Source organism: Bombus affinis, chromosome 17 (assembly GCF_024516045.1).
Source record: "Bombus affinis isolate iyBomAffi1 chromosome 17, iyBomAffi1.2, whole genome shotgun sequence".
NCBI lineage: Eukaryota > Metazoa > Arthropoda > Insecta > Hymenoptera > Apidae > Bombus > Bombus affinis.
Window position 1 is genome coordinate 5,606,693 of NC_066360.1, and position 17,576 is coordinate 5,624,268.

At 35.9% G+C, this 17,576-nt stretch overlaps 1 protein-coding gene and 1 non-coding gene across 29 annotated transcripts in view; one reads left to right on the top strand and one right to left on the bottom strand.

Annotated features, from left to right (window-relative positions):
- The window catches only part of LOC126926350 (uncharacterized), a 44,389-nt gene that overhangs the window by 6,534 nt on the left and 20,279 nt on the right, over positions 1-17,576 (bottom strand). For 10 of the 28 annotated variants that reach the window (XM_050742663.1, XM_050742678.1, XM_050742674.1 and 7 more), the window contains 2 exons: positions 17,494-17,547; positions 17,009-17,385 (listed from right to left, as the gene is read on the bottom strand). In XM_050742663.1, coding sequence (XP_050598620.1) covers positions 17,009-17,385; positions 17,494-17,547 — 431 coding nt within the window. Of the gene's footprint in view, positions 1-15,008; positions 15,330-17,008; positions 17,386-17,493; positions 17,566-17,576 lie in introns of those variants that run through there. The other 18 variants (XM_050742682.1, XM_050742677.1, XM_050742672.1 and 15 more) reach the window with 6 other exon arrangements.
- On the top strand, positions 13,394-13,512 carry LOC126926407 (5S ribosomal RNA). The gene has a single exon (XR_007714540.1). It is a non-coding gene; the product is annotated as a 5S ribosomal RNA (ribosomal RNA).

Sequence of the window (17,576 nt, forward strand, 5' to 3'; positions counted from 1 at the left end):
ATAAAATATATAGTTAAATATACTCTAGTGTTTTTAAACCTAAATCGCTTACATACACCTCAGTTTATTATAAAAAACACACACATGTAATAGTACCTATTGGCCAATAAACGTTATAAAAAAAAGCACTGGTTCTCGTCCAATAACGAAAGTTAAGATGAAAAAAGTATTTAAATGGGTGACCGCTTGGGAACTCCGCGTGGTGTTGACCTTTTTATTTTTCCAATCTTTTTTACATTCTTTATTAATCTATTTGTAATAATCTATAACGTAAACATAGAGAAATAGAAATGTTTTAGTATTACGCGACTAATACCATATATCACTCATTCTTGCACACACTTATATATTTCAAATATTCTTTTCTTGTACGTTAAAAGCAAATAAGAAAATCACTTATTTCAATTAACGCTCATACCGTGCTGAATGGAATCGTTCTCGTCTGAAGGCAGTTTGAGAGATGGGATAGAGTTTGGCTTTTTTGATGTAAAAATTTGATTTCCCTGTGGGACATACCAACAGAGTCCTTTTTGTGCAACTGTATTTTGTGCAAAAAGTACTTTAATAATTCTAAATCTTCTCTTTTATCGTAGGAATAGTTTTATTTTAGATTGTTCATGTTGGATGGCATGGAGCTTTTGTCTCGTAATTTTCTTTTATTATAGATATAGGGCTCGAAAGCCGACTTTTGATTTATTTTTAGTACGAATTCTTGAAGGACGGTTTGTACGTGTTTTTCTATTTCGTCTACAAATGAGTCGATTTGCCTCTTTGTTAGATTGACCTTGTTGCGGGTATTCAGGACGCAATTCTTTTCGAGCTGATTTTGTAATTTTTCCTATTTTGTTATCTTTGCACTTGTACTTGGGGCCGTCACTCCGTGTTTCTAGGATTAGGAAATCTGATGTATTTTTGTTTATTTGAAATACGAGAGCATTATAATCGCAATCGTAGTCTATGATTTTGAGCGTGTTATTTGCCCGTAAATTAAAGAATTGTATTTGTGCGTCTCCAAGCCATAGGGCTGGGTACGAGCCTCCTTTTCGGCAAGACTCAATACTTTGTTCGTGCGTTTTTTATGATTGTTTTATTTCATTTAATTGTGTTTGTTGATCGCTTAGTGCTTTTAGTATGCTTTTTTTGAAGTCTTCAATGACATTTACTATGCTTAGTTGGGGTATGTTTACCGTTGTGTTGTGAGGGTTTCTCGCTTGCCTGGCTTATGCTTGTTCCTTGTTTTACTACATCCGCGAACTTTAGCTCGGGGACGTATTTACGGCTTATTTGGGCGATCCGTTCGGTTTTTGTTGTTTTCGCTTTGATGATTTTTTCATTGAGCTTTTTACGTAGCTCGGCGAGTTTTGGGCATCCTTTGTATGATGCAGGCTGTCCGAAGTTTTTGCAATTTACGCAGTAGATTTTTTCTTTGGATACTGCGACTTCTTTTTTTATGTTACACTCGCCTGGGCCGTGCGGCTCGGTGCATTTTACACAGCGATAGTTTAGGTTACAGTTTTGTGCTGTGTGGCCTATTCGCTGGCATTTGTAGCACTGCGTGATATCGTTTTTTTTAATTTTTTTTTAATTTTCAGATAGTTAAGTCTGTTTATTTTTAGTAGGTTCCCAATGTTGCTATCGGGGGAGACTTGAATTACATAGATTGGGAGCAATGTGTTGTTCTCCCTTGATTTTCTTCTCGTGAATCGAGACAATTTAGTGAAGTTAACTTGTTCTATTTTTAGGGCTTTGACGTCTTCTAGTATTTCTGCTTCTGTAAAGCTATTACCTAGCCCTTTTAGTAAGTAAGTGTGGGGTTTTTGAGATTTAGGTGTGTATGTGTAATATGCCGTGTTGGCTGTGGCCAGTCTTTTTTTTTTGCTTTGGCGTAATCGTTCAGACTTTGAAGATATAGAACATGCTTACCTGAATGGATTCTTTTACTGTGGAAATTCCTGATTTTGAGAGAATATTCCATGAGGGCGATCGTGTCTTTCGGGTCTTGGAGCGTTATGTTCATTGGGGGCGGCCTGGCCCCTTTTGCCGATGCGGGGGAGTCCGCGTGGTCTTCAGCGAGGTGGCTGATAGGCAGGCCCTTATGCGTCTGTCCCTTCAGTGGCGTTGTAAGTGGTGAAGGGCCTTTGGGTTTGTTTGTTTGCGTAGGCTGCGCTTGTGATGTTGCTTTTTTCATCAGTGCGGCGGGGGAGGTGATTGTCCGAGCGTCTTTGTTTTTGTTTCTGTTCTCAGGTGACGTGGCCAGGGACGTAGGCTGTCTGTTTGCTTCTTTTCTTAGTATATCACTTTTTTTTATGCTTTCAATGATTGTATTTTGAGTTTCCTGCTGTTGCGATGAGCTTGGTTCTTGTGCTTGTAGGGCTTCAAATCTGCTTTTTGTTGGAATTGCTGTTGGCTGGGGGCTTCTTTCTTGCTTCATGTTTTCGTTTTTTTCGCAGTACGCTTCTCGTGTCTCGTTTTATTCCTCGTTTATACTTTCTTGGCTGTTGTACTTTTTATTCCTGCCTATCGGTTTGGGTTGCGGGTTGAATTTCCGCGTCTTTTGTGCGGCAGGTCTTATACTGCTGCTGCTATCTGCAGTTGTCTTTTGCTTTCAATCGTCCTTTTAATGCCTTTTTTTGTTGGGCTTATGGTGGGTTCCGCCTCATTGCTTTCAATATCATTCTCTTCCTCTTCAATTTTTATTTTGTTTGTAGTGGCGGTAATACTATCACTATTTTTTCACTGTTTAGCACTCTTTTCTCTCTCTCTCTCTCTCTCTCTCTCTCATTGTATACTGTACACTGTATACATTGACGCGCTCACTGTTAGGACCTACGCCTGGTATTCCTTTAAGGCTGAGATGTCCGTCCTGCTCGGAGGTTCACGGTCAAGTGACGAGAACGAGTATTTTCAACGCGGTACGAGCGTTGGCTGAAGTAGTCAGTTTTGTGATTTCATGTTATCGAATAGAGAAAATATTTAAGAAAACATACATGTATGTATGAGAGAAAATGATATTTTTAGACGTGCATTCAGATATATAAAATCTTTTCTGGCTTCGTTTCCCAGACAATGGATTGTGAAGTTCCGTCATGTAGGTACTCCTATACTTAACAAGTAGCGAGTCAAGTGGACGGAACTTCATAATTGATTTTCTAGAAAACCAAGTCTTGCGTCAAAACTTGTTACTTCATCGTCGACATATTTTTGTATAGGAAATCAGGCCCTTTCGTCCTGCACCATCATAATACTCTAATTTTCTCGCCTACTTCAATTTCAAAACTATTTAGTTTCACTGGATTACGTACAATTACCAACAGCAAAATACTAATGTGCTCGACCGCGGAACTTTCCACAACCTCGCGACACAAAGCGCTATACCTTCAAAGCGTAAGGTCGACGTGCCTAACGTACCATCGATATCCCTACGGTTCTTTCGCCGAATATTCGGAAGAATGCATACGCGGTAACGGCCGCGGTACATCTAATAACCGCGTGTGTAGTAGGGATATCGAAGGGCAACTAAGGAAAGAATCCGTTTGATTTCGAACAAAGGATTCATTCTTCCTCGAGCCGCGAAGTGCGAAAGGTTCAGCGTCATAGAAAAGCAAACACGAGCCGAGATACGCGATTATAAACTCTCGATAATTAATCGTAATTGTGGATCGTAAATTGTTGACTGGTGATTGTTGATAGTTAATAAACTTTTTGTTGAACATCTGAGTATTCCTTCCGCTCCTATCACGACACACCACCTCACTAACATTCACGGACGACACGGCTGGACTAGTCAGGTAACGCTGTACAACGGCTTCTTTGGTCTCTATTATAGTAACGCGACATACACACAATGTCGGCGATAAAGCGCAAATGCCGACAAGCAGAAAGGGTGGGAAAACTTGAATAAGGCTGTAGCGGCACTCGACAACAAAACTTTCCAAGGGTATTACCAAAGCGCAAGTGCCGACAGGCCTAATGAGCCATCGATATCCTTATATAAATAAAATAAATAAATAAATAAAAAGGATTAACTTATATAAATGTAGACCAGATGTATTAGGACAGTCGATAACGAGTTAAACGAGAATTGTATACTTGCAAACAATCTCAACACAAACGTGATAGACTTTCAAAACACGATTAATTAGTGTAAATATAATAATTAATTAGTGTAAATGTAATAATTAGTGTAAACAATACCATGTGATTTTGTAAATTCACAGTCTACAAGATCGTAGAAATAACTTTTATACCACTCAAAAACGAAAATCACGACATAGAGATACCAGAAAGACCAATAGAACTCAATATATTCTCTGACATCAAATTGTCAAATTGAAGCAACCCTCTCTATTGAAAATTAAAATAACTATAGATATAGTAACCATACGAGAATCAGTGGCAATTTCAAGAGCATTTTTGGCGGTATTAAGATCAAAACTATAGACAGAACTAATAATGTAGATTTATCCTCAATACTTGATACCTTAGAAAAGACTCCTAAAGTAATGAACAATATAAACGGTTATACTGATACCTTGAATCAGATAGAAGATGGAGCCAATCAATTAATTTTTTTGCACAGAATGACACATATTAAAACTTGGCGTCTCACTACGTTGCAAATAATAGAATATATATACATTGGACTCATATGCTTATACCTGTTTAATAAGATAGGACTGTCAAAACTATGTATTTACATATTTTGCTGCAGAATTACGAAAAACACCGTTACTGACACACCTAACGTTAGTACTGCAACACCTTCCGCCCCAATAAACATTTATACACCGATGTTACCTGTACAACCTGGAACAGAGAGAGGATCAAGAGTGAGTTTTGAATTATCAACACCGTCCAAGGCCAAATTTCATCCATCGATTCTGAAGAGACACTAAGATTTTGGAGGACCTGAATCAATCTAAGGAGGGGGATGTGTAGTATCAAACCTAATCTCAAACCACAACAGAGACAGGCCACACACAGAGGACAAGATGGCATCCAGATATCTACGCATCCTTACTGCGTACCTTCAATAGTCTTAAGGACTCACCAATAAATCCTGGCATTTTTATAGTTAAGGTCCTTCAGACCAAAAACTAGCATCTTCTATTTCCAGTGTTCTTTACATTTTTATTTACTATGAGAAGATACGGGAAAGTTAGTTTTCTCACATTCGGTATTTTGCGTTAGCAACTTCCTCTCAAGGACAGCTAGTCCTTCCTAGTCCATCAGAGTTCTTATACCTAATGCCAACCTAACACCAATCTAACCCCAATCAAAAGTAATGTCTATCGCTCTCGCCTTCCTAAACAAAATTGTCCTTAACGAATCAGCTCATCTCGTGGCCTCAGACACACCCACCCCTAACTTTCCTCCGCCGCAACATCGTCAGTAAAACGCAGTGAATCTCTATCTTTTTCTTACAGCGATAGTAAACACACCATGGTACGTTAAAAATGAGGACATACGGAGGGACCTGAGAATCCCAAGGGTCAAGGAAGCAATCAGCAGCTACGCTGAAAGATACAAGGCAAGAATAGGAACGCACCCAAATCGGCAAACAGCGGAAACGATCAATATTTTAAATATGGAAAGAATGCTAAAAAGGAAACACCCAGCAGACCTCACAAAGGATATAGCCCAGCAAACGCGACGATGGTACCCCGCTGAAGGTAGTCACCCACGTGATAATAATATATATGTAGTATGGTGGGCAAAAGGCCTAAGATATCGGCCGAACCGTATACAAAGTGGCGAGAGCCGTGACGCCGTCGAGTATGTCACGACCGGCATACTTCAAATCCGATGGACCGATGATGGAGATAAAGATGTGGCGGCCTTGGCGACAATGTATATCGCCGAAGTGCCTAATGAGTCATCTAGCGGTCCTTCCACCGAATGTTCTAGAAGCGTGACAATGGTCACGTACGCCTACAGGGTAGTGGGGATATTGAGGGATGACAAACAAAGAAGAAACAGATGCCACCGAAAGTCAAATTGTAAGAGCTTCAGTCTTGGAAAGTCACGGCTGGAGCTCAGAACAAAATCACAGTCAGTGTAAATTCAGAATACAAGAAATAAATTCTCTTGTTTTTTTGTTACCTTAATTTTTCCTTTTCGTTCGAGCCCCCTGTTTTTTATTTCACGTGACAAGTACATCAATGTGTCGTCGGTCCTTTCGAGTGGATAGTTTCGTGGAAAGAGCCTGCGTGACTCTGGCCACGGGGTTTCGGGACACGCGTTCGATGGGACGAGAAAAGACAAAGAAACGCTAAGGGCAGTGTTAGTTGAGACGCCAGCGAGAACGAATGCAAAAGGCGTGCAGTATGAGTTGAGAAGCGAGAGCGTGCGAGTGCAGATGCCGAAGACTAGAGTTGTAGAGTTGTAGAGTTGCTAACGTTGTAAAGAGATCGAGTTGTTAGTTATAGAGTTGCCAGAGTGATTTGAACGGAATAAGACTTTTGTGTTTTAGTTCAAGTTGAACATTTATCGTTCTCTGTCCAATTAATCTCTGTTATTTTTATTTATCTTAATAAATAGTATTAGGGGAATTTTACAAATCTAAATTATCCTAATCCTATCCTTTTTTCCCGATACTACATATATGATAATAATAATGTATATTCCATTGTGATTGTTCAATTCCTAATAAAGTTTGTAGCGACACATGATTTGGAGGACAAATCAAATCGTGTTGTTGTTTTGCCTTGTCATCAAGACCGTTAGAATACAAGTAATGTAAAAACAAATAAACTCCGGGCAAAACAATGTCGCCGCTACATGCAACCGTCGAGTTAGGACGAATTCGAATTTTCCGACGCTGCCCCGACCAGTGTAAATAAACAGACGCGATCGCGGACGAGAGAGAATATAGTACGGTATCAGGTCAAGTAAATATCGATAGAGGTCAACAGCGCTTAACGAGTATCTCTGCGATAAATTATATCGAGTATCTATTTCGGATTATTTGTTGCTATTTACGACGCAGTGTACGTTTATTTACTTATTCGAAATATATTTAACTGGTTGCGACAGCAATATCTCGCTCTCGTTATTTCGCACTATCTATCCTTGACTAATCCTCCACACGTTTAATAAAAGCAAAATTGATAGTTGTGTTACGACCCAGCTATTTTATTTTTTATCATCCTACCTTCAACTTTGCATGACACCTTCGACGTAACACAAGCACTCTAATCCAGAAACAGCAATCATATTACTACCAGAGCGTATCAGAAAAATAGAAAAATGACTGCAAGATAAAGGCAAACCCTAGTCGATTTAACCACATTACATTTACAATACGAAAACGGAAAACACCTAATATCCAATTAATTGGCATGGACATAACACAAACAAAGCAAGTTAAATACTAAGGCCTCAAAACTTACATGAAAGCAACATACTAAATCAATTATAGACAAAATACGTATAAAAAAAAGACAGATGTATCGACTAACTAGTCGAAACTCGAAAGTCAGCATGGAAAATAAACTAAAAATTTAGAAAACGATAATAAAACCAATTTGCACGTACAGAATACCACTGTGGGGGACAGCAGTAATGAGTAAGGTAAATAAACCAGAGTTCCTTCTCAGAGATACTCAGAACAGTAGTGAACGCCCCATGATATATTAGAAATCAGGATACATGCAAAGATCCAAAAATACCAACGATCAAAGAAGAAATGGGCAGGTATTCAAAAAAATACAAGAAAAAAATGGCAACATATTCAAACCAACTAGCTGCTGAAGCAAAATACGGATAAATATGGATAGCCGCTGAGCAGATCTTTCATAGAAAGAAGAATAAAAAGAAAACACCCCACGGACCTCACTACAGAAATAAAATAGTCAAACTCGAAGATGGTATTCCGCTAGGGATAGCCATCCACAAATAAATTTAGAAAAATTTAACAAATGTCCGGCTGGACAAATTGGAAAGTACAAATGAAATAAAAAAAAATGGATTGCGTGTTTGCCCACAAAGGAGTAATCCAAGTGCTGAAAACTTTGAATAATACTTGATACTAGCGAATACCCATACTTAACCCTGTTGCGGTCTTCCATTGAACTAAATTCTTCGGTGAAGAAGAAAGTTATCTTTTCCAACTAAAGGACCGAGAAAATGTAGTAATATGTTATATATATATATAACATATATATATCCTTCCTATTATATATATACATATCCTTCATAATGACTTTTGTAGCCATACAAGCACAAAGAACAATTCAAATCATGTTGTTGTTTTGCCTCGGAGTATCAAGATCGTTAGGACACATTTAATGTAAGAATAAAAATACTCGGGCCAAAAATAGCGTCGCCGATACGTGTAACGGTCGACGAAGACAAATACAAATTTGAATTTTCCGACTCCCTCCCAGCCAGTACGAAACCCAATAGAAACCCAAATAGAAAAGAGTTTAGTATCTATCAGCATCTACGAGTATCTTTTTGTATCGACGAGCTATCTAAGTGTTATCACAAGTTATCTACCGAGTTATCTACCGAGTTATCGACGATTATCTAGCGAGCATTTACTGAGTATTAATTAGTAATTTTACTTTGCGATTTATACTGTGTACGAGCGACTCAGCGAATATAATCTGTATATGTATTTATCATTTTTAAATATATTCGACGGTTACGACAACAAGCAATAACATCCAGTAAATCTCACGGTCAAACATTCTATTTACCAGTCCTCTACACTTTCATTGCAAAGAACCAGTACATTCTATTCTAGCAAACAAAATTTTGGCATTAGTAAAATTTTTACGAACTCTTATTTTCTCTTTGAAATGTTCCGATGTATTCATAACACTCGCTGCTATTTCTTTTGCAGCTTTCCTACGCGGGTCATATTACCGTCTTAGTGCGTTCCCTAAATTTTCTATGATCGCACGTATTTTTCTCAAATGTATCGGCTCCAACAGTCGGATAACATTTTGCTCTATGCGTCCAAAGAATACAGAAATTCTTAGAGAAAAAAAGCAGTAAGAACAAAGAGACCCGGAGACCACAGCAGAGTTAAAAAGAACATGAATTTAACTTGTAAATATGTTGGATTCTTGCGCCCTTGTATTAACCTTCCGCTTAATCAACTTTCATTGTTAAGAAACATTTTAAACGCTATCTACAGTATAAAGATAGGATACTTTATTTTATATACCACATTATGAAAATAAAGGTAGTTTATTTTTTACTACATATTTAAATTATTCTTTTCGTACCGATAGACCAACAACTACTTAAAATACTATTTCAAATATTTTTTCCGATAAATTTGACCGAGCGCTGCTCAAGAAAAGTTAACATATTCACAAAGAAAAATCAGAAACAGAAATAACCTTTAATTATATAAATATCTAACTCGTCGGTTCCATCAGGCTCTGTAGAATACTATTTTGAATTAATTTTACAGTCTCTCACACCAGTAGTGACAAGGTTAAGTCAGTCGTCCGTGGCGTTCAAATGTACTGGGACTTTTCGACACAAAATCTAAACAGCGCGATCGCGCTGCTTGGTACTCAACCGGTTAAAGAAATAACGATACGTCTAACGTGCGCGTGTGTCTGACATCGACGATACCGCGCTCTGTAACTTGTTCCCCGTCGAGTTAATCTTGCATAACAGATTTACGAGGGAGAGTAATGACTCGATGCGCGAAGAACAATTGACAAAGTCGAAAACAAAATATCGAAGAACAATCGATGAGAAAATTTGGAATTGTCTTCGACGATTAAAACGAAATTTACTAATGCTTATTGCGGACGATTAAGCTATACGAAGCAACTGAAGCGAATGCCGCGACGCGATGTACGACTGAACGAATGCGACTGAATTATCGTACGACGATACGAATGATTAACGATACACTCGTCCGCGAACGCGTCTCGATGTCGCTCTCATTTGAAAGACCCGCATGAGACGGTTTACTAATTATTCGATCACTAAAATGATACTTAACTTCACGTATGCTTGGAGATATCATTCAAAACTGAAGACTTCGTACAGGACTGTCCACTGATCGTCACGCCTGATGGAAATATTTCGCCTGCAGGAGCGCTGGAACAGCGCTGAGAGATTGAAACGGTTCGTTACTCCACGATTAGCGATTCGAAGGCACGGGAGCTGATTGCCTCCTACGTGTTCACGGTTGAACTACTCGAACGAGACTGCCGATGCCGTTGTTAGACCCGAGCGAGCCCAACACGTATCGAGATACACTCCAAAAGGATGAAAACAGACGACCCCCCTCCCCCCCAAATTCGCAAGCGGATTGGTTTTCAACATAATCGTCAAACGGCATATTAGCCCGCAAGATGGCGTTTACTACATGAAGGCGCCCCAAATGCGTGGGATCCTTGGCGGGAAGAGCGTGAACGATACATGGATGAATGCGAGGCTTCGATGTCATTGTGTTAGGGTGGCGCTCGACCGTTCGGATCGTTAAAATCCGTCAATTACCCTTACAAGAAACTCATAGCATAGGAAATTAGATGAATGTTGAAGGGAATCGTTTTAGCTATTGGAGTGCCCTTCCAAAATAACGCCTTGACTGCGAAAGCGAGCTACAACGAGAAAAAAAGCTACGTACTATCCAAAATAAACAACCGAAAATACAACTATTTTTACGATGAAAAAGAAGATAGGCGACCAAAAGAAAAAAATATATCTAAAAAGACAGACAGATCAAATTTTTAGGTTAAAAGAACCAAACTTTATCTCTTCTTTTAAACTGGCTCCAGAGAAAGCTGCCCTCCTCCAAGATGCAGGTATAGCGATACAGAACACCAATAAAAACATGAAGTCTGGTTATTTTATGACATGTAAAACAACGGAAAAATTATATGTTATCGACACTCACTTTTCCAAAACATACACACACACGAACACATGGGTCGAGAACAATTAAACAGAATTATCATTGCCGAAACAAACAAACTGAAAAATAAATAGAGCGAGACATATCGCTAAATAAGACAACCTTCATATTTTCTAATGAAAACACCTCGGACAAACCCAAGCAACCAGACACAGAAATAAACTACTTTCCAAATTATAACCGACTAAAAATCATTTTCTCTAAATTAAACAATTAAAAATCATCCGGTTTCGACGACATCCCGAACATTTTGCTCAAACACTTACCCAACAAAATAAAATGATATTACAAAGTGCTCTTTAATAGTATTAACTGTATTATTTTATTAACAGTTTATTAATATTAACATCACAAAAGAAAAAAAATAAAGACCTGCGATATATAAGTCTCCTACCCAATATAAGCAAAATATTCGAAATAGTCATAAATAAACCCCTAGTCTCCCTTTGCACAAAAAATAAGGTAATCCCAAAAAATCAATTCGGCTTCCTTAACAATCAATTTTTAATAATCTTTATTCTAAGCTTGAAGAAATTACAATGTTTTAGTATCATGCGACCATTACCATATATTATATCATTTTCATTTTGGCACACACAACTACAAAAAGACAGACTGGAAAAAGTTCCAAACCTTACTCGAACAGAACTGCGACATAAAAATCTATAACAATGTCAACCTAACAGACAGACAAATCGACTCGTTCATAGACGAAATAGAAAAACATATACAAATCGTCCTACAAGAATCCGTACCGACGCTAAAGAAAAAGATTCCTGCGAGCCCTATGTAAACTATAAAATAAAAAAACTACAACGAGATAAAAGCTATATACTATCCAAATTAAACAACCTAACATACAACTACTCTTACGACAAAAGAGAAGACATAGAATTCCTAAAGTACCTGTTATACAAAATAAAATCACAACTAAAACAAGAATTCGCAAACTCTATAAATCAATACTGGACAAACAAAATAAAAAATATCTCCAAAAAAGATTCTTCACTAACTAAAGACGCTCACTATCATAAATCTCAAATAAGTACAGTCGGATCGAATGACAACAGTTTCTTAATACGGCTATGGTGAAATCTAAATTACAGTACTAGGGGTCTTCCCGAAATTCCGAAGGGAAGGTTCCGGTGTTCTTTCATCTCCGACATATATATATATGTATATATGAAATTTATGTATAACGTTCAGAGATAAGTAATTATTAATATAATTAGATACGGTATCAGCAATGATTTTCTGTAATTTTTTCAAACAACGCTTTCCGTAGAATAATTTTCTGTTTAGTAAAATGTGGTTTATTCTCATTCAAAATATGTTTAAACAAATTTATAAAATTATAACAAGCTTGTAAATTATATACTAAATTTACACATATATATATGTTCAAAAAAATTTTTTTTTTTTTGGGTCAGTCCTACCCATTCAACTTCGGTGATCTAACAATCAGCGTATCTGTATTATTTAATTACTTGGAAAATAGTATCAAAGTACCTTGGGAGGATTTTCGTTACTTATTTGGAGAAATAATGTATGGAGGTCACATAACAGATGATTGGGATAGAAGACTATGCAAGACATATTTAGTAGAATATTTGAAAACGGAATTAGTCGAAGGTATATATAATAATTCACAATAATATTTCCAATGTATTCGATTTATTAAATCTATTTTTAAGTTCAATTTTTCTATAAAACTTTAAGTTTGTAAATACTTTATTGGTCTCTTCTTATAATAATCAAAACTTTTTAATATTGAAACGAAATATGCTTTATATCAGTAATTCTTTACTATTTAATGATTACTATTCGTTTCCTTCTCTTATTTTGTATATATAAGGTGTTGGTAGTACGTGTAAAGTGCTAAAGAAATACTCGGCGTTTTGTTTAACAGTAAATATATTCTCGCTCAACGACTTTGTTACAAGTCACGACTCGCGACTTGAGCGGATAATAATTTACTCACGTTTCTCGATTTCGACTGCAATCACGCTTCTTGGTCACCACTCATCTCTCAATCCATTTCGTTTCTTTTTATCACCTCTCAATATCCCCACTACGCACGCGTTCGTTAGACTTTCGCGACCGTGGTCACGCACTCCTTCTTTCGAGTGTTTGGCGAAAGGACCGTAGGAATATCGATGGCTCATTAGACCTGTCGACGCTTAGCCTTCGTCGTGACCTTGCTTATGTTTTGTCGGTCTCTCGTAAACAGTCTATGTGGTATACTATGTACCGATGAAACCGTTGGAAAGTTCTTTGCTGTCGAATGCCGCTACATATCACTTTGGATGATTATTATAACATAAGCGATTTTTCAAGGTAATAATACAATTTCAATTTATTTTTTATTTGAAAAGTAAATCTTTCACTTTATAGAAGTTTATAAACTCTAATAAAAAGATTAATGATTTTCGCACACACTAGTTTCTTTAAATATTCTATTTCTTTGACCATCAAATAAAAATAAAAAAATCACTTACTTCAGCCAACGCTCATACCGCGCTGAGTGCACTCGTTCTCGTCCGATCACGAAAGTTAAGCAGCGCCGGGCACGGATAGTACTTGGATGGGTGACCGCCTGGGAACTCCGTGTGGTGTTGGCTTTTTTTTCTTTTCCCAATCTATTTTATTTTTCTTAACAATCAATCTTTAAGAATCTATAATCTAAGCATCGAGAAAAAGATATGTTTTGCTATAACACGACTATTACCTCGCATTATATCAATCTCATTTTTGCACATACCAATGTTTCCTTAAATATTCTATTTTTTATATCAAACACAAATAAGATTAATGATAAGACTTCTCTTATTATTCTTGAATTAGTACAAGTACATATCAAATACGTATGGTAAAATGTAACGTAAAATGTAAGGTTCGTTAAATTGTACACAGGGTATACTAGAATCAGCCATAAAGATCACGAACGAACCACCATCTGCAATTCAAGCGAATATTCATAAGGCGTTGGATAACTTTACCCATGAAACTTTTGAATCCTGCAGCAAGGAAACTAAATTCAAAGCAATATTATTTGCACTTTGTTATTATCACGCATTACTTGCAGAACGTAGAAAATTTGAGACGCAAGGATTAATAATAAATAATTAAATAATTTAGAGCGTAACTAAGCACAAATAGCAATTAAACAAATTTCTCTATTACTATGTTAATCGTTGTTAAAAGAGCAAATTTACATATATATATATATATACGTATTATATATTGGATATATGTCGGTTTCACATTATGATTAGTGAACCGGATTCGTTATTGATCATCCTAGGATTATTGTGATTAGCTTCTCGAGTATCTAATTACCACGGTTACTTGTCAAATTCTGTAATAATCATATTTGAACTAGTAAATATCTTCCTTATTGCATAACAACAATGTCTAATCCAAATGAAGATTCGTTACACGCCCCTAACCCTAATCATAATGTGAACCCGACATATATATATGTATACATGTGTATATGCAAATATTTTAAATTATTAATAAAGAAAGATATATTAACTGTATTTTTAAATATTTTTAATATTTTATTTCGAGTACATACATTTAAATAAACTCACTAGTTTTCATCATTAACAAAATTCAGTTACAATTTGTATAAATTTTATTCCAGAGTAATAATAGATTTTTCACAAAAACTTTACAGATCAGCACCAAGAGGGGGCACATATATAAACGGATTGTACATGTATGGTGCACGATGAGTCGTTCAAACAGGATGTATCATAGACTCTCGATTTAAGGAATTGTTTCCATTATTACCAATAATGTATATTAGGGCGATTATACTGGACAAATGAGATTTAAAGAATACGTATGAATTGTCCTGTGTATAAAACACGATCGCGTCCTACTCACGTGTGCACGTTCAAATTAAGAACTAAGGAGAGAGAGGTAGTAAGTGGATTCTTGGTGGAGTGACAATTCTACTACAAATCTAATCTTATAAATTAAATTATGGACTAAATATGTAATTAAAATAAAGATTTTCGAAATTGTCAAAGAGTGTTGGTATTCATTTTTCAAAACACGGTATTATGTTATGCAAGATAATATTTATGTAAAAGAAAAAGTACAACGCTTCTCTATGCACGATTACAATTTATTTCTCCATTTTAAGTTTCTTTATAACTTACAAAAATGTTAATTCGTACACACATTCTGTAACAAAAGGATTCTATGATCGCCAATTTGAAATTGAGTTTTTAAATTAAAAAATAGAAATTATTACAATTTTATAAAAACAGTTGTTTATTTGCAATTATTAAAAACATTTTATACATGTTAAAAATTGTTGGTACCAGTCCTTATCTTCTATTGAACCCATATTTTTTTCTTTCATAGTATAGATCAGTCTCTCCACTCCCAAGGTTTACAATCTATGGACCATCTATGAACATTGCTGCAACAAACCAAATTTCAAATCTTAATCTATTATAACACATTATAAGTCATATATATATATATATATATAAATGTCAGCACATTCTGTCTTCCTTGATATGCCGTAACTGTCTACAACTTTTGATTTTATTTAGATATATTTTCATATCTTTTTTATGAAAATACTTATCTACATGAATTAAAATGTAGCACTCTATATGGTACTTTTATTGCTGGAGTACATAATACTTAGTATAGTAGTGCTGCACCGTCTCTGTTCGATTGACATTGTCATAGAAAAAGAATTGATAACGTGCTTTAAACAAGATTTAGATGTAAATCCAGCAAACTATTTAAAATGAAAGTTGTAAATTGAAGTATCTCTTAAATACATAAACAAGAAAATTATGTAAATATTTCTCCCTTTCTTTCTCTATCTCTCCCTTTCTCACAATCTCCCTCTGCTTGCTAAAAAATATGCATATAATATTAACAAATTGCTTTTATTAAAAATTGTATAAATTACAAAATATGAGAAATGAACTATACGTTTATTATAATTATATCAATCAGGTTGATCAATGTCCATTTCGGATTGAAACATTACTTTATTTATTGTAATTCCAGCCCACATGGGATCAGAGAAATAAACTATACTTTTAAAAGATTGAAGCATTAAATTTATAAATTTTTCTTCAAAAAAGTTATTTAGATGTTTCCCACTCGTCTGAAAAGTCGTGAACAATACTATTGAATTCCTTTTGTTGGGAATCTTGGGACAATACGAAGTTCAGAGAAAAAGGAAAGAAACACAAGAAAGAAAGGTAAACCTGGACAAAAATGCAATGACAAAAACTAACTACTTTTGTAATATAGGTGACAAAATAAGATACTTCTGTTTAAAGACTCTTACAAAGCTCATGATATTTACAAATAAATTTATAAATAGTTATAATAATTGATATACATATATTGTATTCAAATGAAATTGCAGTTCTAAATAATAAAGTTTATATGCGAAGAAATTTTATTTTTATCAATGTATTTCTTTAAAATCATCTCCATTAGAATATAAGATTTTTAAAGTTTCTTCATTCCCTACTTTTACTTTATTTTCATTATAACAATGTAGGTAAAGTATTATATACAGAATATATAAAATAGATACATTAAAAACATTCATTTAATCAATCCATTTAATCGTAATCAATTTTTAATTTTTGTCTTTCTTTAAATCTTTTACTATTCAGCTTTTCTTATAGGAATATATAAAAAATTAAGTAATATTGTAAACCAGCTTTGAAGTATGACATAAAATGATAAATAACAAAGATATAAATCACAATTGTTAACAATCAGGCTATTTAACCCTTTGCGGACAACAGCCGCATATATGCGTTCTGCGTTAGCCATCAATTTGGCCAAGAAACTCGTATATGCGTTTGGCGAAAACAACTGATAGAGCCGAACGACTCTTATATGTGGCCCATGTAAACGCGTCACTATGAGCGAAAAACTCATATATATTCGGCGAAAACAACTGATTGAATCAAAAGACTCATATGTGTGTTATTTTACGGTTGGCTTTGAACCGTCCCATCCGCAAAGGGTTAATAAATCAAATTTCATAATTTTATATTAAAAAATAAAGAACGTAATATATTAAGAACACATTAAATTACTCTTTTAAAAACTTACTTGATACTGCTCTTGGATTGTATATCTTCTGCAAAAATAGGCATCAGATACATCGGTTCCATCACATACAACATATGTGGCTTGATAAAATCCTTGAGCTTGAAAAGATCCTTGAGCTTGAAAAGATCCTTGAGTTTGAAAAGGTCCTTGAGCTTGAAAAGGTCCTTGAGCTTGAAAAGGTCCTTGAGCTTGACAAGATCCTTGAGCTTGACAAGGTCCTTGAGCTTGACGAGGTCCTTGAGCTTGACGAGGTCCTTGAGCTTGACGAGGTCCTTGAGCTTGACGAGGTTCTTGAGCTTGACGAGGTTCTTGAGCTTGACGAGGTTCTTGAGCTTGACGAGGTTCTTGAGCTTGACGAGGTTCTTGAGCTTGACGAGGTTCTTGAGCTTGACTAGGTTCTTGAGCTTGACGAGGTTCCTGAGCTTGACGAGGTTCCTGAGCTTGACGAGGTTCTTGAGCTTGACGAGGTTCCTGAGCTTGACGAGGTTCTTGAGCTTGACGAGGTTCTTGAGCTTGACGAGGTTCTTGAGCTTGACGAGGTTCTTGAGCTTGACGAGGTTCCTGAGCT